The sequence below is a fragment of the Cynara cardunculus genome (assembly GCF_001531365.2).
Source record: "Cynara cardunculus var. scolymus isolate 2C chromosome LG 5, CcrdV1, whole genome shotgun sequence".
Classification (NCBI taxonomy): Eukaryota; Viridiplantae; Streptophyta; class Magnoliopsida; order Asterales; family Asteraceae; genus Cynara; species Cynara cardunculus.
Window position 1 is genome coordinate 24,436,588 of NC_037532.1, and position 23,554 is coordinate 24,460,141.

The window sequence follows — 23,554 nt, forward strand, 5'->3', positions numbered from 1 at the left end:
CAATTTCTGAGAAGGCGAGAATTACCAACATATATAAACGTGATATGCATGCTAGGTGACTTGGTGAAGCTATGTGTTGTCAATGCAACATGTGTTTAATCATATATTATTAAATGTGCGTATCATGCATGTAATCATATATGAAACTTCTCGTCTTCTGACAAGTTGACCACCTTTTCATTTGAACCTGGCCCTATATATATATATAGGGGCTGATTCAAATAGAAACCAACCATTTGGTGCAAACTATGCTAACCGATCTTGATCGTTCATTTTCTGATCAAACGGTTATTATTAAATGAGTTTAAATAAACAATAATTAAATTAATGTATTAATTGATATGTGTATGAACAATTGTTCAAAGAGTAAATTGGTCAAAAAATTGGGTTACATCGGGATCCTATTCTATAGAGCTGAATCCGTAACTTACATTCATATACGAAACCGCCAATCTTAACTATCAATACGGTAAATCAACTGCGAAAAATGAAGTTCACAATCTTCATCCACAAGATGGATGATTTGGGCGAAATGCAAGCAGCCAGAATTAGGCGAAGAGGTAAGTTTTATAAGAACTAGGGCTTCGTTTTTTTGTGATCATATTTGAAATCTGCACACATTTGAGTTAAAATCGTATCTACAGTACGCAAACCAAGCGAACGAATAATGATGAAATACGCATTCTCGAATTTTAAGAACACAATCGATACTCCTGTCGACGTTGATGAGGAACCCATGAAGACGGAAGCGACTGGTCGACTAGTTAGGAAGCAATCAGTCATGCAAGTCAAAAATCCCTCAACAGTAGTTGATGAACCACAAAAAGGTAAATAAATATAATGTTGAATGCGATAAGTTGTTATTTGAATATCGGGTATATGAATATCAATACATTTGCTTTTGACAGATTGCTCAACTTGATATATCACATTTTGTATTACATATGGTTTTCAGTGTTTAGTGAAAAACCCATGTTTATGCACATATGTTGTTCCTATGTTAGGGACCAAAATATGTGTGTTAACATTGATTGTTCATACACATTAACAAGCATGAGTCATTACATTATTTGTATTTTTTGCAATGGATTAAATTTATACGATGTTCATATTAACTGTTCATACCACGATTTTGTTCATATTAACTGTTTCACTGGGTTAAACTTATGTGAGATTCTGCCTGACTATGAAAACCAATGTACTTCATTTTCTTAGCACCCCCAACCAAAGTCCAATGTCTGCTATGTGCATGTTTAGTTGTATCTTGTCAATGTGAGTAAAAGAAAGAAAATGAGAAAGGAAAAAAATGAACTCAATTATAGTCTAAGTTGCCAAATATGTAATGGCAGCAAAAGGTTGCATAAGGTGCACATAATGTAAGTTGTACCATGTGCATGCTTTGTTGTACTTTGTCAAGTTTCACATCCTTTGTTCACATGGTTCACATCCTTTGTTGGGGGACGGGGATCCCCGTTTTTTTCAAAACAGGGTTGGATTATTTACATATTTGGATTATTTTTTTCTGTTGGGGTTTGTTGTTTCTAGTAGGATTCTTGACATAATTGGCCTTTTCCTGGAATCTTTGACTCACATCCATAAATCAAGAATAATAGAAGAGACCCATTTTAGTAAACATGTTTTTAGCAGAATCTAGCATGTTTTAAAGACATTGGATACGTGAAAGAAGTAGAATAAGAAAAACTGATCATTTTACCAGTTGTCAAGGTTTTTACCACCATTGACCATCATAAGATAGTCTCTTGAAGAATCTTGTGTTGACTATTCTTGTTGAGGCAAACCAACCACAATGTAGATGAATGTTTGAAGGTGCACACTGCACATCCTGATGATGATACACAGTTGTGGACTATTTTGGACTATGTATTGTTGTATCCCAGTTGTTAACCCTTTGCTTTGTTAAATGCTCAAATCTCTGCCTGTACAAGTAGACCCTGTTTGTATTTTGCAAAATTCAAGTAAACTCATTAGTTGTACCATGGGCATGTCTAGTTGTATCATTACTAACTATTAACTAGAAGAAGAAAGGAAAATGAAAAAAAAAACGAGACATAACCCATTTGGGAAAGGAATGTTTACCTGTACCTTTTTAATTTAAAACTACCGTCATGTGTGTAGAAGAAACAAAATGCAAAAAAAATAAGAAATACAGAATTCATTTGAGGTATGGGTTTAGCCTGTTCATGTTCAGTTGTACTATGTGCATGTTAAGCTGTATCTTGACAATTTGAGTGAAAGTAAGAAAATGAGAAAGAAAGAAACAGTACCTAATTATAGTCTAAGTCGCCAAATATGTAATGAAAGCAAAAAGGTTGCATAAGGTGCACATAATGTAAGTTGTACCATGTGCATGCTTAGTTTTACTGTGTCAAGTTTCACATGGTTCACATGGCTCACATCCACGTAAGCATCCGTGCATGAACGTAGAAACTCTATGAACATGCTACAGTGAACACACCTACATTACAGATTCGTGTCCCGGATGTCAAACAATATACAGTCTTCCCTTAGTTTTCATTTACGGTTAATACACGTACTTTGTTGATCATTGTATTTATCTACTTTTGGTAATAAGAATTTCATTTCTGAAATCTACTTTTGGTAATAATAATTTCATTCCTTTGTTTATCAGCAGGTCCTGATGATATCACTCCCTCATAGCACGAAGCATTAGGTTCACACGGTTCACATCCAGGTAAGAAAATATATGAACAGGCTACTATGAACACAAGGTTTAGCTAATGTGAACACTAGSTATAGATATTGTACATTATGTTCACAAGGTTCATGGGTATAAACTTATGTTCTACCAGCTGTGTCAAACCATCCATAAACTCTGTGTATTTTAATGGGATCATGAACTGCAGTATACCATCAATAATACAGTTATTAGGAATATTACAAGCAGGAATAATAAATGATACGAGAAACAAACCATGTCAATGCCAGCATTCATTCCAGCTAGTATGGAGAAGGTGTAATTAGCATGTGTAGGAGTGGTGATACTGTCAATACCCTGCCAATCTGATATCACAAATCCCTGACGTAAAAACAGTTCAAAATTCATCTTAGTTGTTCAGTTCTGTCAATTTTTTGCAAGAAAGGTGTAAATTCAACTGGGTGAGTGAATATACTTTGAAATAGAGCTTGTTCTTGAGGTAGTCAGTAACAAGATTACGGTTAGCATGCATTTTAACCCCATTCCAGCTAGAGTAGGAGGTCATAATAGTAGCCACACCCTTAATGATTGAATCATTGTATGCTGGCATATGTACGCTGTAGAATCTTTTACTGYCTATTATTGTGTTGCCTTCATTTGTGCCTAGGTGAGTTCCTCCATCTCCCAYATAGTGCTTAGCACAGGCTGCAACCTTTTKKYYKKKRAAAMWWRARKKSMAWWAAWYYYMWKGCCCAAATACATATTTCCTAGTAACTARTTGTGTACCCYTGCGATGTAGYGGGATGCAAGATTTTATTGTAAACAGGTAATGGAAAATCAATGCTTATTAGAAAGGAAAATCTGAAAGTTTGAATAAAATATAGAAGTGGTGGTTGAACATGTCTTGCTAATTTGAAGGCCCAGTAAACCCCAAACAAGGAAAAACTGAAGAACCCCCTAGGAATCATCGGTGTGCACATGTGCATACAAGTAACTGAAGTTGTTATTTGGTTTTTATGCACGTGCGCATTTTATGCACATGTGTATACTGGACAAATTGCTTACATATTACTTGTATGCTTATGTACCTACCATCTATATGAATGGTTAGCAGAATGTTCTTCAGTTTTTCATTTTCTTGCGGTTGTTTCCTGAATCTGACCCTATATATATTAGTGTCAAATTAAAGAGTTTGTAGATTTACATGAATGTAAGAAGGGTTTAAATTTAAATATTAGAAAGATACAGGTATCTGTTAGATTAGATTTTCTGATTTCTAATTTCTAGTAAGTGGAACCCACGATCCATGCCAAATAAGATCTAAACCAAACACAAATAGACAACCTGCCTACACTAGAAGTCAAAACTATCCATTAAAACAAGTTTTGTTAGATCTCTTTAATGAAGAACAATAAAAAACCAATAATCATGTCAGCACCCCCTTATCGTATGTTATTTTATTTAAAATCAAATGGAAACCGATAACCCGATTCAAGAATATGATACACATATGTTATTACTTACTGTCCTTGGACGAAAGGAGCACCCTTTTCTGAACCAGAAGGGATTTCTCCTTGTAAACCTGGTATGATCTCAGTCATTTGTCTAACGATTTTGGGATCTTCACTGTAGCTTTCAAAACAACGACCCCATCTGGGATCTCTACATACCTATTTAAGTGGAAATCATAAATTAAATTAACAGCAATTTTGGCAATAGTAAATAGTAATGCATGAATTTATCTACTTACTGCAATACAAGGTGCAAAAGCATATTGTATGCCGGTGGCTCTAACTTCAAGTGTTGTAGCAGCGCCAATCTTCTGTACTAGAACAGGATCCCTATTCGTATGTGCATATATATACAATCAATCGCCAATCTAAGCGATTTAGGATGGAGTTTTCTATTGATATAAGATGAGGAAGTTCAAATGAGAACCATTAATATTTTGAGAAACCAGGAACCAACTATTTCATGTATTATTCATGGTAAAAAACCCTAAAAATTCATGAATATTAGCATTTTCACTATTCCTGAAATCATGCATTTTTATCGTGAACAAATAAAAAAATGAATAGTTGGTTTTCAAGTTCTCAAAATATTTATGGTTCTCATTTAAACCTGCCACGATATAAGATAAGATTTACATGTTCTTGCCTGGTAACTCCAAGACCAACATTATGAGGAAAGATTGTAGCTTTATAAACATTATTATGGCCATGGACAGTATCAATCCCATAAATCAACGGTATCCCTAAACGTGTTGATAACGAACCCTTTTGGAAATCATTAACCATATCAACCCATGTCTCAGGACTTGCCTCTTTAGATGGAACACTTCCTCCTCCACTCAACACACTTCCTGAAATCACAAGAAATGATATTTGATCATAGACATGAAACCTGTATTATAATTTAGGTTTTCGAATCAGATACTTATTTATAACCACATTGGATGCAACTGATCTTTCGATTTGAGTCATTTGGCCAATCTTTTCCTCAAGTGTCATCCTTTTCATCAAGTCATTTATTCGAGCACATAGCTGTTGTTTTGGATCTTTGTATGGCATATACTCTGCTTCAGATATTAAAGCACAGTACCAATGACCATTATCAAGAAAACCCAAAATTTCCTCATATTCTTAGCTCCCATGATAGTAAGAATATGAGGAAACAAAATGCAAAAAAAAAAAGTCAGAATTCATTTGAGGTATGGGTTTAGCCTGTTCATGTTCAGTTGTACTATGTGCATGTTAAGCTGTATCTTTGACAATTTGAGTGAAAGTAAGAAAATGAGAAAGAAAGAACCAAAACCTAACTATAGTCTAAGTCGCCAAATATGTAATGGCAGCAAAAAGTTGCATAAGGTGCACATAATGTAAGGTGTACCATGTGCATGTTTAGTTGTACTCTGTCAAGTTTCACATGGTTCACATGGTTCACATGGCTTACATCCACGTAAGCATCCGTGCATGAACGTAGAAACTCTAAGAACAGTCTACTGTGAACACACCTACATTACAGATTCGTGTTCCGGATGTCAAACAATATACATTCTTCCCTTAGTTTTCATTTACGATTAATACACGTCCTTGTTGATCCTTGTATTTATCTACTTTTGGTAATATGAATTTCAGTTATGAAGACTAACTTCATGTTTATCGGCAGGTCCTGATGATATCACCCCCTCACAGCACGAAGAATTAGGTTCACACGGTTCACATCCAGGTAAGAAACTATATGAACAGGCTACTATGAACACAAGGTTTATCTAATACGAAAACAAGGTATAGATATTGTACATTATGTTCACAAGTTTTAGCAATGGTTCATATCTATAGTGTTCATTATGAAAACTAAAGTGACCATTTTATGTTTATAGACTAAAACACAACCATACTTACCAATGTTGGCAAACCATAACATCAACTGTTTATGCGCAAGTACCTTATCCGTACGTTATCATGACTCCCCACCCACCCCAAATCATCTCATGCTTATATATGTGCTGTTGGGATTGGTCACTGTGAACGACAATGCTGGATAACACACATATCGATACATTCTGCATACTAATGTGCATTAACACATATGTGAGCAGACACACGTATTTTAACATATATCAAATCAGCACACCCATCACAGATGTAGATTTTTGGGAGTTGTTACTGTTTTTATGTCATATATATGATGTTCATTGCGTTCACGTCACCCCAACGACACATACAAACCTGCTCAATATATTAAACTCTATGAACATAGAAACTGGATGAACAGGCTAATAGGAACACAAGGTTTAGCTACTATGAACACAAGGTTTAGCTAATGGGAACACAAGGTATAGATATTGTACATTATGTGCACAAAGGTTTAGCGATTGTTCAAATCTATAGTGTTCATTATGCACACTACATTGACCATTTTATGTTTGTAGACTAAAACACAACCATACTTACCAATGTTGGCAAACCATAACATCAACTATTTATGCGCAAATAACGTATCCGTACGTTCTCATGACCCCCCACCCCCCACAAATCATCTCATGCGTATTGGTATGCTGTTGGGATTGGTCAACTGCGGCGGTGGTGGTTTTTTGATTTTGTAGAACGTACTAACAAGCATATATAAGATTTAGGTACGATGAAATTCTACACTTGTATTGCATATTTATCTAATACATTGATACCATCATATGACTTACATAGCAATACTCGAGTATACGGCATAATATTTATAGTCTTAAAACAAAAAGATGATTATATCATTTACTCTTCTGTTTTAATTGAAAAGGAACTACTGTGAACACCATCTTTAGCTACTTCATATTTGTTTCGTAATTATGTGTGTTGTATGTGTTTTCCTAGGTGAATTACTTGTAATCTATACCCCACTCATTCTTTTGTACAACAATTATGTGTATTCGCATGTGAAATTGGTATGGCTGCAAAGTGCACGTATTGTTTAATGTTTACATCTGACAACTAATTCATGGTATTGGCAAAAAATGTCAACTCGTTATACAAGGTTATGAACAATGAAAATAAAACTTGCACATTTTTAGTGTGTACACACTGATGAAAGTGAAATTTACAGGGGCATCATCATCAATGGTGTTGATACTAACCAAATCCAAGGTGATGGGTACCTCCAAGCAAGCGGGTGAGCTTGGTGCTTATCATTTGTATAGGTTAAACAAATATGACGAAATTGTAGGAGTAAATCGAACACAAAACACTGGTTTTTTTTAACCATTAATTTATTTTGCATTCAGATCGGCTTGTTAAAAAGGATAACATACCAATAGTAGATAATTCAATAGAAGATGCCATCGACGCAACCAAGGATCAACATGTGCAGTCATTTACCGGTGAAGTAGGTTCAGGTATGACCGTGTACTCAATGTTCCATATTGTGTTTAATAATTAACTTTTAACGAGCACACGTATTGAGTGTATAACTATACATTGTTTGATTTCATTAATTATGTTAGGGAAAAAGCCCATGAACGCAGGCATCAAGCGTGATACTGATTTTCAGACCGTCGACCAACTACGAGAAACGACAGTCAACAGAGTTACTCGAAGGGGGAAAAGTTTGGCAACCGGACATGACAAGGAAGTACCGGTTGTGTCTGATTCAAAGGATATGACATTCTGCATCCGACCTCGAACATCTCCAAAAACTTTGTATGATACGGTTACGTCCCTAACCGTCGCCCAACATGCAGCAGTCAAGGATATGGGCTTCCAGTCGCTGCTCGATATGACATTGGACGGGATTCCGGCAAAGATTGGATTTTACGTCGTGGATAATCTTGATACAACAACCATGAACATCAAGATGAACGCCGGTGTAATCCCCATAACCGTGAACTCTATACATGAAGTTTTAGGGCTGCCAATGGGAGGTCTTGATCTGAATTCAGCTGATCCATCGCCATGCATCGATGATATTGTTACGGCATGGCGAAAATAGTTCACAAAAGACAGGATGAGGCCGAAAGATGTTATGAATGTTATACAGAAATCAGCTGATGCCGATGATTTGTTCAAGCTGAGCTTCTTAGTTATAGTTGTCAACACCCTTGCGGAATGCAGCAGGGTGGGTGTTTGCAACCTGCGTTTCTTGAACCGTTTGCAGAGCTTGAAGATGATTCAAAAAATCAATTGGTGCAAGTACGTGTTTGATTGCATTTCAAACAACAAGAAGTGTTGGAGTAGAGACAGTCTCATGTCATTCTATGCAGGACCTTTGACGTGTTTGACAGTAAGTAAAATCTTCGTAATACACATCTTAATAAAAGAGTAATACGAGTATGAATATAAAACATTTGATATATTCGTTATATGCAGATGTTGTATGTTCATTATACAAGATGTGAACACCTACAAATAGTGACAGATACACCTCCTATTAAGGGTTGGACGATGGACCTGCTTMGGAAACGGCAAGAGTTCGAGATTAGACATGGCGGTCTTGGATATGTTGCGATGAAACGTATGTCCACTGTGGACCGAGGAGGATGCGACGCTAATGTTACAGGGGGTTCGCCCGAAAGACCATGGCTGAGTCAAGTAGAAGTAATCAATCCAAAGATGCGCGAAGGACAAAGGAGGTAACATATAAAATTTATTGATTTTAATGAATTATTGTGTTAAGAAACTTACATAATAACTTAAATATATGTCATTATGTATCTGCCATACACATGTACTACCGCGGTTGTGCGATCGTATGCACCGGAAAACCCTTGCATGTATTGATATATGAACCATGTTGACCTTATGAACACATACGTATATCATACCATGCAGTTAAAATATGTTGTTAGTGTTCCAAACTAGAACTATTATTACACATATTACTTAAATAAAAAGAGCAACAAGGATGTAGATTTAATAAACTCAAATATGTAACGTAGTCGTGATCACACTATATCTGTTCACATCTATCATATGGTCATGCACGGAGCCAAAAAATTCAACTTAGATTTGATAACTAGACACCTGTCCTGTCTGCCATAGAGTGGGAGAGAGTACCTTGACTACATAAAGCACACAATAGGTGAAAAAGTAACAGCATATGTTCAAGCTGGATTAAAAGAGGGACCCCACAACAGCAAATTAAGGCAGCTAAATGTCACCACCTGGGATGAGAAGGATGGTGATCATTTTATGCTCTTCCTATAAATAGTTAACTTCGGGTTTCACTTGGCTGCCACTGGCCAATGGTTAATGTGAATTTTGTGTTTTTTCATATGTTGTGTGTGGAAGGTACCAACTTATACTGTATCTCCAGTCCTTGAATGTTGACACTGCTGATTCCATGTGAACATATTCGCACTTCACTATGTGTTAAAACATACAAAATATGAGCACAAAAAATGCCTTTATTAACCTAAATAAAGCAGCAGTGTGAACATGAAGCAAACGTCATGACAAGGTGCTCTAACCTATGCATACATGCACATCGAACAGTCACGAACACATAAACATAGGCGCTGTGTTTTATGTGGACAGCGACTAAAAAACCGTATGGGCTGTTTAATAAAATGAGTAATGTGTTTTTTTAATACATTGTGTGTATGTACACATGATGTTCACCTAAATTACATGTTACACATGCACAACGACATTATATGGACATGAACCTACCAAAACGACATAGCGATTGTGATATGTGAACATATGTTGCGTAGATCGTACACATCATATGTATTGTTTTCCTCAATGTTTTTTTTTCCTAAGGAATGTATGAGGATCATTGGTGAAAAGATTGAGGAGTTGTGCACACGAAGAGTAGAGGCAGACTTACTGCTGGAAGCGTTTGTTGAACAATTCCTGGGTGATACAGATTTTGACAGCTTCAAAAGACAATTAGCAGCGTTATTTAAAGGGAGCAAATGGGATACAAGAACAACCGTGGGCAATGAGATGGAACAAACGTTGGAGGACCAAATAATGACACATGGTACGGATTATGCAGCCCCAATGATGTGCCAAGTCCCTAACCGGGAAATTGTTGAGGTAACTCCTACGAAGCTGGCCACAATACCGGATCCAGACTTGTTGTCGCCGCTRTCACAATTCTGGACTAGTCCAACGGTTATTGCGGAGGTGGATAGGGCATCCAACGAGAAAACGAAGCATCTGTCAAATGAAAACAGGAGATATACGCGGTCTGTTCAAAAGGAACCAGTTGGTATTCAGACAATACAGCCGCAGGTGCAGCAAGTTGGTAGCGTACGGAGTAGGAATAATGATCAGACTGAGAATAAGATAAGTAAGATTTGTAAATGAGCGAGAAACAGCGATAAAGCAATTGCATTGGGTGGAGGAATCGAGCAACCGACATTTGATTTGGGGATAAGTCCGAAAGGGAAACAGGTAGTTGATGTTGTGGATACGGTGAATACACTAGCAATGAAGGAGTGTCCGAGGCTGACTTTGTCGAAGAGGGATCCGAAGTTGAGCTTCAAGCTACGGTCACCTTATATCACACGTGCTGTTTCCTTCGACGTAACAAATGACGAGCGTAGGCTACAAGATTGGATCTTGAGGGGTATCGGAGAGTTACTGTAAGTTGTACCTACATTTTTATAGTTCATGCATTTTACTTATATGTCTAAATATATGACTGTGTATAATGTTTACCTGTTAATACCCAGAGAACCTGTTTCCGTATCCCCGTGTGGAAAAAGACTAACACGACGGGCGTTGCAATCTTTTGCATCCCAATCCATGGTTTGTCGAGAGATGTTAGACGGGTGGTCAGCAGTGCTAAACAGAGATGAAAGATTGCGGAGCAATGACTCTCCGCGACGCTTTTTCTGTCACACAAATGTTTCGGTAAAATCAATAAAAAAAGCAATTGTTTCCGATACGAATAAATAACATGCATTATATAGAAAAAAACTAATAGATTTGTTTTGTATCCAGATGGATGGTATGATGAGGAACCTTTCTCTGGATGTGCACGAAAGATACGAGATTTTCAAAAAAAACCTATCAAGTTTTGCAAACAATGATAAGGAGATCATTAGTATGCGYAGCGTTGACATGGTACGTATATAACATGCGTTTCTAATATTAGCATACAATAATTAACAATATATTGTAGTGGTCGCCTGTATCTTACGTATTTATAATTACAGGTATTCTTCCCAATCGTAGAGGAAGCATTCTATTACATTGTTGTCTTTGACTTGAAACGGCCCTCAATCGCTATCATTGACTCCAAGCATCGGGATGGCGACCTTGAAGATATATATGGAGCTAGTACGGTCGTCTTGGTAAGTGTACATTGTTAGTACTAATATTATACATGCCTCATGATTCCTTAATTATTTTGTCATCTTGATAATTCATTCAGCAAGATATGATAATACTTCATCTTCTGAGAGAGGGCCACGATGCCAGAAAAGTTTACGCTGAGATGGATCAGGAGCAAATCAGGACTCGGTGGCAGTCACATGAGAGTTTGATTGACTGTGGGGTGATGATGATGCGACATCTGGAAACGTATTTTGGTGCCGATGGAGGGAAGTGGAATTGCGGCCTTTACAAAGAGAGTACAAATGAGAAAAGGCAGCTGAAGGATCTCCGGACTAAATACTGCGTGAAAATACTTCTGAGTGAAGAGAACATCCAAAAGGCTTCCATCATCAATGAGGTCGAGCGCTTTATTGCAATGGAAACATCGTACAATGCCAAGAAGACACGTGGAAATATACATATTGGTCGAGGAAAGGTGTAGATGGCAATTGTATTCGGTCTTGCCACATGGATATCTCATTTTTTTTGTTTAATGCTTTAGTATCTTCCATACGTATAATATGGATAATGTTTATGAACATGATACAACCTGCTGGTTTTTTTGAACATGGAATATGATAAATTAATATTTTATATGTATGAACACAAAGGCAAAATGCACACAAAATGAATCAGCAGTATTAATATTTGATACTGTTTCATTTTATAGATAAGCAGCCATTTTGATTTTGAATGAACCAGATGTTTGGTCCTTGATCCGGAGGTGAGTGTGTTGATTAAACCAAATCTTATCTGTTTGTGAACGCATGTACATGACACTTGATCTTACTAAACACGTTCAAATGAGCAACAACATGTGTACACATGCCAATATTGTTCGAGTTTACTCCTCTATATCCATTATCGGTGTTTAAAGAACCAGTTGTCCGGTCCTTGATCCGGAGTTGAATGGGTTATAGTAACCATATTATATGATTACGTTTTAACATGATGTCTATAATGTACTACTTATATTCTTCCCACAAACATGCTTTTTGTATATATTGATATACTGACACCAACATATTCACACAACTTGTGGCAGTTTTAACTGATCACTATTTTCGTGGACCGTACTGTGCCATTCAACATGGACGAGCGTTGAACTYATAGGGAAGCGTGGGAGTGCAAATGGTATGTGTGACTTTCCATATCATTTAACATGTGGATGGACGTGTTGATACTATCTAGCATAACCTGAACTTGTTTCATCATGTCAGGTTCGTTCTRAACTTTATTTTTTGTATACAACCATTTAAATATATAGGCATTTTAATCTCGTAACATCGGTATATCAAAATCACGCATTTTGATTACTTTACATCATGATTTGACTTGCAATATGATGAGATGTTTAATGACCCATATAAGAAGTATATGAATGATACACAGATATTGGTATATGCATGAGACATCGAACATGATATATGAACCGGCTACCCAATAGCCTTCTAGTGTGTACTGTGTTCCTGTAGTCTGCTGTTTTTATGTTGTTTACGTAAAATGATCGTTCCAGTAAGGTTCATAACGTATAAGATATATAAACAACACAATACAAAATGTACATAACGTATCAATACACTAATGGCACTAACAAATAGCATCAACTACTGATTCAAGCAAAACACTGAGATCAATTTCAAGATGTTTAAAAAATAAATCCACATAAACAATATGTTTCGATGATGCCGACCTATTAGAACGAAACGATAAGAATTCCAAATACTTGCCATCTAACTAATCTATCAATTCTGGGCAATTACGTGAGTCATGACCACTACATTGTCCACACGTTGCACATTTTCGTTTAGTCTTTTTGCAATTAGTTTGCAATTTCTAAGATACACTTACCAGCCTCTTGCCAGTTCCACAACCTTTGTTCCTTATTCCAGATGGTGGTAGAATGTCCGCCTCATCAGGTATGGAAACACCTAGATGATCTCTTATCGCATCCAACTTTTGTTGGGATGGGTCTTCGTATGGAACTTCCTTCTCTACATCAACCATGAATTTGTCGAGGTTACGCCCCAATCTATCTAATATAGATTGGTCATTGCGGGCGATGCTTATTATGTCGTCGATCTTGGAATATACTTCAAGTATAGACTTTTCTTTCTCGGCGTTGACCTCCCCATAACGAACTCTTACGGAGTGTATCTGTACTGGAACTAACTCTCATTTCCATCGACGTAGTACGTATTTTTCCGGAATGCATTCAACTTCATCATTTATTAGTACCTTGAACGTGCGACGACATAGATACCCATTACGTGTAAATAGGTTACAATTGCATTCGACTGTGTTTGTTGAGTAATTACGGCCCACCTGTCATGAAAGAAGTTTCCAACAACATCAGTCAAGAAAAAAATAAAAATCATATAATCCATTGTGTTGAGAGTTAGGGATAGGATACCAGATACTTGATGTTGTCAGCTGATTTCTTGGCATTGTGGCTTATCACGAACGACTTGAAATCATCCCGGCATTCGATGGTCTCAATAGTACAAAACCAAACAGCCTTCTTTATTTCCTTTCGGATGTCAAAAAACACGTTCCGACTGTATATGCTTGATGCATGACTTTCTAAACGCAATGGAGTAACAAACTTGGGATTAGTCGTTCTTGTCACTGTCTCGTGAACAGATTGTCTGTATCTTTGTTTCTCTATAGCTACGTCGTAATTATTAAGGAATTGAACCAAATCAAACCAGTACGATTCGTATATGTTGATATACGAATTCGAACTCTCAGATCTTGAGGTTGTTTTCATTAGCCTAGACATCGGCATGTCCTTATAATATGCAGGAATCCACGAGTGTCGGATTTCATACATCTCTGTAAACCAAGTATCCCCAGCTAGATTGTATTGATCTATCATCTCATTCCAACGGCTCTCTAACTCCGATGGGCCAATATGAATGTTCCATACGAGCTTGTTGATGACTTTATTGAACGTAGGATCATGATTTAGGGCGACACTAACCTGCATCAACGAAGCTTCGACATATGAAAGAATAACACAAAAACACATTAAATTAGATAGCGTTCAATATATACTACTTACCTTTGAAGGGACCTTCTTCATAATGTGCCACATACATAGTYRATGCTTGGATTCCGTGAACACCTTCGGAATAGCCTGCTTCATTGCARAACATTGGTCTGTAATTACGAACACTGGTTGCTTCGCATGACACTTTAGAAAGGCCTCTAGAACCCATGTAAAGTTATCAATCGTCTCTCCACTTATAAGAGCGGATCCAACAACAACAGACGCCTTATGGTTGTCAACAGCCATGTAAGGAACAAAAATCATTGCATGCCTGGAATACAAATCAAAAAATACGAGTATCTATTCGTAGCCACGTCATATGTCCGTTAAAATATCAAAGATGATCAACGCTGCCTACTGTATTGCATTTGTTTATCTTACTTGTTAGTGCGAAAGGTTCCGTTGAACGAAATGACATCACCGAATTCTTTGTACTTAATTCTAGCAACTTCATCTGCCAAGAAAATTGCACTCAACTCCTGYTCGTTGCATTTGTATTCAAAAAAAAATCCGGGGACAACATCACGTCTGTTTGATAGTTTATTGATCAACATCGTCGCGTCCTTATTCGCAATACAAGCAACAGCATCCCTCTTGAAATTCTTGAAGTCAATTTCAGAGATGCGAGTATGCTCAAATCCACCGTTCAATGCGGTCTGAATATGGTGAGCCCTCCTCGCGCCGACTTTGTAGCTTGAGCTATTTAGTACAGTTTTGAAATCTATATACTTCATCTGTCCATTCTTCCGAGAGAAACGACGATCGTTATTATTGAACAATGGATGGTTATGTGACTCAACAAACTCATATATCTCGTAACAAGACCTATCCTTTGTCAAATGGAATTTTATACAAGCATTACAACCACAACGTTTGATGTTTGTATTACGATATCTCCTCTCACTCGGCTGCTTGTACAACGAATCAAAATCCTTCTTTTTGGGTTTCCCTCCCTGCTACATACAAACCACCTGGTTTGAATTTCGCCATTCTTGTTCGTCTTTTTTACATGCATGCGAACATCAAAGCCGGTGTTGTTCGCATAAGCCTTGTACATCCTTTCGACTTCATTTATAGTCGGATATTGTGTTTTCATATTTGGCTTAAGCGCGTCATCGACCTTCGGGATAAAAAACTTTATTCCTTCTGAACTCTCTCCTATGTCATAATCAACTTCTTGTTGTGAAGAAGTTATGCTATCAAGAGTTGATGGGAAAAAGTAGTCAGGCTGTGAGATTAAGGTTGGTATAACAATAATTGAATTTAACAGACCAACATGCAGATAGGTAAAGTGCAACTCCAAACAACTTGAAAAAAAATCTCTTATTTTATTTGTCGAACATACCTCAATATTACTACTGTCGATATATAGGTAATGAAATATGATATGACCATTTATGTTACAGGTACAGTATGATGGGGTTTTTAAAAAACCAGTCCAAGCCAAGGTTGTCATGACATGATGAGATATATCATAAAGAAAATAGTTTGAGGTAATATGCAACTACCTTTTGTTTTGAATAATCTGTGAAAATGAGAAAATTAGATTGGCATATGCATCCAACATCCTGGTCAAACTCATGTGTTTGTAGTTAACAGGTGTATTGATATGAACTATTTCAGACTGTAATATGAGTTGATATATTCAACATATTCATGTCGACACAGGCTGTGTTCACATGAAACACAGTTGCTGATGACACGAGCACTTGAACACATATGTGAATATATGATAGCTTATGAATCACATCTGTGAATATGTGATAGCTTATGAAGTACATGTGTCAGCAATATGTACGTGTGAACAGCAGGTTATGTCATGCAATGTAAACAATATGTTTGAATGGTTTGATGTTTTTTCATAATCAAGGATCATTGTGCCTGTGTGCAGATATCAACATAGACTGCCATCGCTCTATGTTCATGCTGATGATGTTCACATGTAGGCAGCGATATGAACATACAGCAAATATGAAGATAAGTTGTACATATGGGGCGATGTTTTTCAATATCAAGGATATTTGTGCATGTGTGCCGCTATTAACATATACTGCATTAGCACTCTATTCATATTGCTGATTCCGTTATGATCTCTGGTGCTTTGAATGTGTAAACGACCACAGTCGATGATCACATGAACACATGGAAACATGGAGGCAGCGAAAATGTCATTCACCGTATGACATCGTCCCCGTGTTCGTGTGAACAACGAGCACTTGAACACATATGTGAATATATGATAGCTTATGAATCACATATGTGAATATATGATAGCTTATGAAGTACATGTGTCGGCAATATGTTCGTGTGAACAGCAGGTTATGTCATGCAATGTAAACAATATGTTTGAATGGTTTGATGTTTTTTCATAATCAAGGATCATTGTGCTTGTGTGCAGATATCAACATAGACTGCCATCGCTCTATGTTCATGCTGATGATGTTCTCAATGTAGGCAGCGATATGAACATACAGCAAATATGAAGATAAGTTGTACATATGGGGCAATGTTTTTCAATATCAAGGATATTTGTGCATGTATGCCGCTATTAACATATACTGCATTAGCACTCTGTTCATATTGCTGATTCCGTTATGATAACAGGTGGTTTGAATGTGTAAACGACCACAGTCGATGATCACATGAACACATGGAAACATGGAGGCAGCAAAAATGTCATTCATCGTATGACATCGTCCCCGTGTTCGTGTGAACAACGATTGTGTCTCGCAACGAAAACAAGTTGTTCATATGGTGCACAGATATGAACATGTGTCTGTAAGCGATACACAGATATGAACATTTTCAAAATCAATGATCGTTGTGCATGTGTGCAGATATCATACTTCTTTGGTTCTGTTCATGAACATTATTCATATTAATGTAAGTTGTACCATGTGCATGCTTTGTTCTACCAGCAGGTTATATCATGTTCGTAAACATTATCCATATTGATATATCATACTTCTTTGGTCAAACTGATGTGTTGTAGTTAACAGGTGTATTGATATGAACTATTTCGGACTGTAATATGAGTTGATATATTTAACATATTCATGTCGACACAGGCGTTGTTCACATGAACACAGTTGCTGATGACACGAGCACTTGAAACATATGTGAATATATGATAGCTTATGAATCACATCTGTGAATATATGATAGCTTATGAAGTACATGTGTCGGCAATATGTTCGTGTGAACATCATATGTGTCATGCAATGTAAACAATATGTTTGAATGGTTTGATGTTTTTTCATAATCAAGGATCATTGTGTCTGTGTGCAGATATCAACATATACCGCCATCGCTCTATGTTCATGCTGATGATGTTGACATGTAGGCAGCGATATGAACATACAACAAAGGTAATGGTTGTCCATTTAATATACAACAAATTTAATGGTTGTCCATTTAAACATTATACATGAAATACTAATCACTTACCAATCGGAACGCTTTGACCGTCCTCTTCATCATCGGTAATCAAATTTCGACCGTATTCATATCCGGAATTAAGTTTATCGCTTTCATTATTCTGAAATTCTTTTACAATAGGATTCTCCATGTATCTTGAACGAAATGAAAATCTTGTATACTTAGACAACCAATTTTAATATATGTAGAAAATCACTTGAAATGAAGAACATGAACATGAAATAATAAAGAATTCAGAAAAATCTCATGAAGAATTAGAGGAATCTTTTATGATTTGTAACTCCCAATTAATTATTTGGGGGTTACAAAAAGGTTAAATTACCAAATTACCCTTATCTTTAATTTATAATTTAGATTTGAACCTAAAGTCAAGAAAGAATGTGATTGGTTAATGATGGTTAGCATAGTTTGCACCAAATGGTTGGTTTCTATTTGAACCAACATAAATATATATATATATATATATATATACACACGGAAGAGTTCAAACGAGAATATCTTTATTTTACGAGAATTCGAGAACACCCTTTTACTATAGACAATCACATGTGATACTATTATTTCATCACATATGATACACATGTGATACTAAATCAGAGACATGGACGATTTTCGATGCGATCTTGGTTGCGAGCCAAATCGCCCTTACACCATTAAGCCCCCTCACAAGTATTATCACATGTGATTAAGTTGTTGTTGACATGATACTATAATCCATCAAAACTATCACATGTGATGCTAAATCAAAGACGCCGACAACCTTTGGCGCGGCCTAAGTCGTAGAACACGTCGTCCGCACATCTCAGGGTCTCCTCACGCGTATTATCACATATGATAAGGGTGTTCTCATAAAATGGAGGTGTTCTCGTTTAAACCTCCACCTATATATATATATACACACACACACACACACAAAGAGAGAGAGAGAGAGATGAGAGGATGGTAATTAGATAAGAAAGATAAAAAGGTAGAAAACCATGAGAACATATCTCATTTATTAAATTTATTTCTATTAAATACATTTAATTGGCATTCTATTTAATTCAAAAAGTGTAATTTTTCTTTTTAAATTTATCTTTACAATTTTTTTGATTCCGGTTAAGATTAGCTTTTAATTCTTTAAAAATGTTGATTGAATTTTTAACTTTGTAAGACCATCTCTAATCGTGATTTGGTCTGTGAGATTGTAAATAAAGACAAAAAAAAACTTTAATATGAAATAAATATGGAAATCATTCGCAAACTTGATCACAAGACGATCCATATTGCAATATCATCAACCTTATTTCAATGCCACATGTCACATTTCCATTGCTTATTATTAGATTTTTTTGGATAAAACTTATCTGATAAAAAACATTACTTTAACAAAAAAAATATACCAAAATTCATGGTTTTCAATTCTTTAAAAATAGAGCCCGATATTGACATATTTTCATCTAACCAATCTTTCTCTTCATTTTAATCCTCCCGTTATCTTGCAAATTCCAAAAAAAACTTTCAGTTTATTTCAATTTTCTGCTATGGATCCAAACTTCCCAAAAAGAAAATCAAATTCTCAACATCTTGATAACTTTCATTTCACTCAAACACAAAGTACGGAAACTCTAAGTTTTTCAATTATAATAATCAGGTTCCTACCCTTGAAAATACTCAAACACGGAAGAGAGTTCAAGAGCCAATAAATGGAAAACCAAAGAAGATGGGGTGTTGAGGTCAACATGGATCTACGTTAGTGAAGAACCTACTCGATGCAAAAACCAGAACAAACAGACATTATGGTCATGAGTGAAAGAATACTATGATGAAACTAGATTAGAAAATGCAGAAGGACTGGGAATTAGGAACGGAAATCAAATGAAAGGTCATTTTGCACGACTTAACGAAAGTGCAAACAAATGGACTGACGCGTACAGAGAAACATATCGACAGACTAGTAGTGGGATGAGTATGAAAGATATTTAGAAAGATGCTCATGCAATTTATGAGATGAGTGGGAGCAAGTTTAATGACTTGCTTGTTTTTAACGAAGTTATGTATAAACATCCCAAGTGGGATTTACAGTTAGAACATGACACGACACGTTCTCATCCAGAATATGAAGTGGATAATGAAGAAAGTGGTGGAAGCACAAAAAGATCAAGAATTTCAGAAGGAGATTATTCTGTTGAAACCAATCAAGAATCGCCAACTGTGGTGGTTCAACAGTTCAACGTCCTATGGGTAGAGATGCGACAAAGAGAAAAAGAAAAGATAAGGCATCACAATCTTCTTTAGCACCTGACTATTCTGAAGAATTTTGTGTACTAAACATCACAAGAAATGGTGAGATTGAAATCATGACTAAAAGACTTAAATTTGAAAAGGAGAAAGAACACCAAAGAATCAAGGAGAACACCACAAGAATCTGTGTATACTGTTGGCGAAAGAACACCCGTCACCAGGAGAGGAGGCGCTGAAAGAATGTCTTTTGAAAATGTGGTATGGATAGTGGTTTTTTTGCAATTTATAATTCTCTATATGTAATTTATTATTTNCAGGAGAGGAGGCGCTGAAAGAATGTCTTTTGAAAATGTGGTATGGATAGTGGTTTTTTTGCAATTTATAATTCTCTATATGTAATTTATTATTTCGTGTTCTGTTTGTAACTTGTTTTTCAAGTGTGCTATCWGAAGTTTGTTTTTATGTTAAATGAATAGTTATAATTGTCTCCMAATAATGYGAGATGTCTTTCACTCAGGTTCACATGTCATTGTCTCCTGATAATGTGTTGTCTCTTTCACTCCGGTTCACATGYCATTGTTTTCCAATAATGTGTTGTCTCTTTTGCTTAGGTTTACATGTGATTGTCTCTCAATAATGTGTTGTCTCTTTYACTCAGGTTCACATGTCATTGTCTTCCAATAATAATAGGTCTCTTTCACTCAGGTTCACATGCCATTATCTCCCAATAATGTGTTGTCTCTTTCACTCAGGTTCACATATCATTATTTTCCARTAATGTGTTGTCTCTTTCAMTCAGGTTCACATGTCATTGTCTCCCAATAATGTTAAAATTCCYTTATATTTGTTGTCTTTCAGCAAAGACTTATACATACAATTTCCCTTAARCATCCACTAAAATGTCTCACAATGAAAACCCTTCACCAGAATTAGTTGACGAATTTGATGAATGGCAATCACGAGTTGTTCAACAAAACCAACAAATTGATCGCATCATCGAGGATATGGTCATAAACTCATCCAATATGTTCATAGGAGATCAACCTCCAAGAGCAAGTAGGAGGTATCATGATAGGAAACGTGAGATAGGTGAAGTGCGTTTGATGGAAGACTATTTTATCGACAATCTGACTTATGACCAGGTTATTTTTGGAAGAAGATTTCGAATGTGAAGACCTTTATTTCATCGTATAGTGGATGATGTTACTGCTAATGACAAATATTTTCTACAAAAAGCTGATGCCACGGGTAGACAAAGTCTTTCACCATTGCAAAAATGTACTACGTCCATGAAAGTGTTGGCATATGGGGAATCAGTTGATGTAGTTGACGAATATTTGAGAATGAGTGGATCCACAACAAGAGAAGCTCTCATGCACTTCGTAGATGGTGTCATCTCATTTTTGGTGACGAGTACCTTAGAAAGCCTAATGAAGTTGACTTGGCAAGACTACTCTACGTTGGAGATCAACATGGATTCTCGGGTGTGATTGGTAGTATTGGCTGCATGCATTAGGAATGAAAAAATTGTCCAAATGCATGGGATGGACAATATGTCGGAAGAAGTGGAAAGCCAACAATCATTTTGGAAGCCGTTGCATCATATGATTTATGGATATGGCATGCTTTCTTTGGAACCCCATGTTCGCTTAATGATATTAATATACTCCACCGATCTCCTGCTTTTAATTATGTATTGGCAGGATCACAAAAAGTTAGCTATGTTGTGAATGGTCACAAAAATGATAAGGCATAGTATCTCACTTATGGCATATATCCTTAATGGGATGCATTTGTCAAGTTAGTTACATCTCCCCAAATGTGGAAGCACAAGTTGTTTGCTCAAGTTAAAGAGACATGCAAAAAAGATGTTGAGCGAGCATTTGGAGTTTTACAAGCTTGTTTTGCACTTATTCGACGACTATGTCTTGTTTGGGACAGACATATAATGGGAAGAATTATGATAGCTTGTATCATCATGCATAATATGATAGTTGAAGACGGACGAGATACATACCAAAACTATAATGATACTATTGAGTTTCTTAACGACATGCCCACAAATCGACAAGAAGGAAGCTATAAAAGATGATGGTCAATCAACTGAATTCTCTACTGAAGAGATTTCAAACCTATCTTGTTATATGGCTAACAGAGAACAATTTCACAATAGGAAAACTCATAACACTTTAAAAATGATTTGATTGAGCATATATGGCAAAAATTGTCATGATAATTAATTACGATTATTTATATATTTCAGACATGTAATTTCGTATTTTTGTGACTTGTTTTATCTAATTTCAATTATATGATAAGTTTTTTATAATTATAATTACGTTTTAAAATATGTAATGATCCATTTAACAATGAAGTAACGTAGTGTATTTCACACTATAAAGTGCATTAGTTAAAACTAAAACAACACAACGCCACTTAAGTTCAATAATATAGTGAAAAAATGTGTTCACATGCGAAGTGTTGTTTAACTCTATGAAGTGTTGTTTCGCATTGTGAAACATTGTAATAAACATTTTGGTTCATAAGTGTTGTTTCATATAGTGAATTAATACAACACCAATGGGTTAAAACGTAGAGAACATATGCGTTAACACAAATGTCGTTTCACACTATTAAACAACACATATATCAATATTAATGTCTTATTAATTGTTGAAACGACGCCCCTAATGTGAAACAACGCAGTAGTGTTTTACGTGGTGAAACAACATATACATTACCGTTGATGTATTGTTAATCGTTTAAGCGACTCCACCAATGTAAAATAATGTAGTGGTGTTTATATTGTAAAACAACATATTAATTAAATCAATTGTAATATTTCATGTGAAAATTGTAACGACTAAAAAAATATAATATTAGAATCAAATTGTAACATCTGGTAGTTTATTGAACATTGCATGCATATAAATATATATATATATATATATATATATATATTCTTAAGTCTCCTTTAGTAAAAAAGGGGGGAGCTTTTACCTTTTATCCTACCCTACAGATTTTCCTTACTTTAAATTGGTTAATTCTCTTACCCTTGAGTCCTTAACTGGTGTTTTATGAAAAAGAGGAAGAAAAGTGAAAAAAGTAAAGTTGGGAAGGGTGAGGACTTTAGCAGGAGAAGATCATCCCCTCCTTTGTCAAGAAAGTGGAGAGATTGAAAAAAAAAACAGAGGAGCAGCTATTGAATATTGAAGGAGAAGGGTTGTGGCCTCAAGAAAAACCCTTGGGAGGAATATTTGCAGCTGCCGGTGTTGACCCTTTAGCGCCGGTCGAAACCCACCTGCAATTCCAGCCGTGTCCGCCTACACCCCAACCATCCGCGCACCA

At 36.1% G+C, this 23,554-nt stretch overlaps 1 protein-coding gene and 1 pseudogene across 1 annotated transcript; both read right to left on the minus strand.

Annotated features, from left to right (window-relative positions):
* The window catches only part of LOC112512912, an 8,936-nt pseudogene extending 3,621 nt beyond the window's left edge, over positions 1-5,315 (minus strand).
* Positions 5,316-13,329: 8,014 nt separating this feature from the next.
* Positions 13,330-18,113, minus strand: LOC112512913 (protein FAR1-RELATED SEQUENCE 5-like). The gene is made up of 9 exons (XM_025119041.1): positions 17,993-18,113; positions 17,238-17,401; positions 17,018-17,128; positions 15,555-15,773; positions 14,927-15,498; positions 14,558-14,816; positions 13,907-14,476; positions 13,732-13,818; positions 13,330-13,650 (listed from the first exon to the last, which is right to left on the minus strand). The coding sequence occupies exons 1-9, from the start codon at positions 18,111-18,113 to the stop codon at positions 13,330-13,332; spliced, it is 2,424 nt and encodes an 807-aa protein (XP_024974809.1).
* Positions 18,114-23,554: the final 5,441 nt, after the last annotated feature.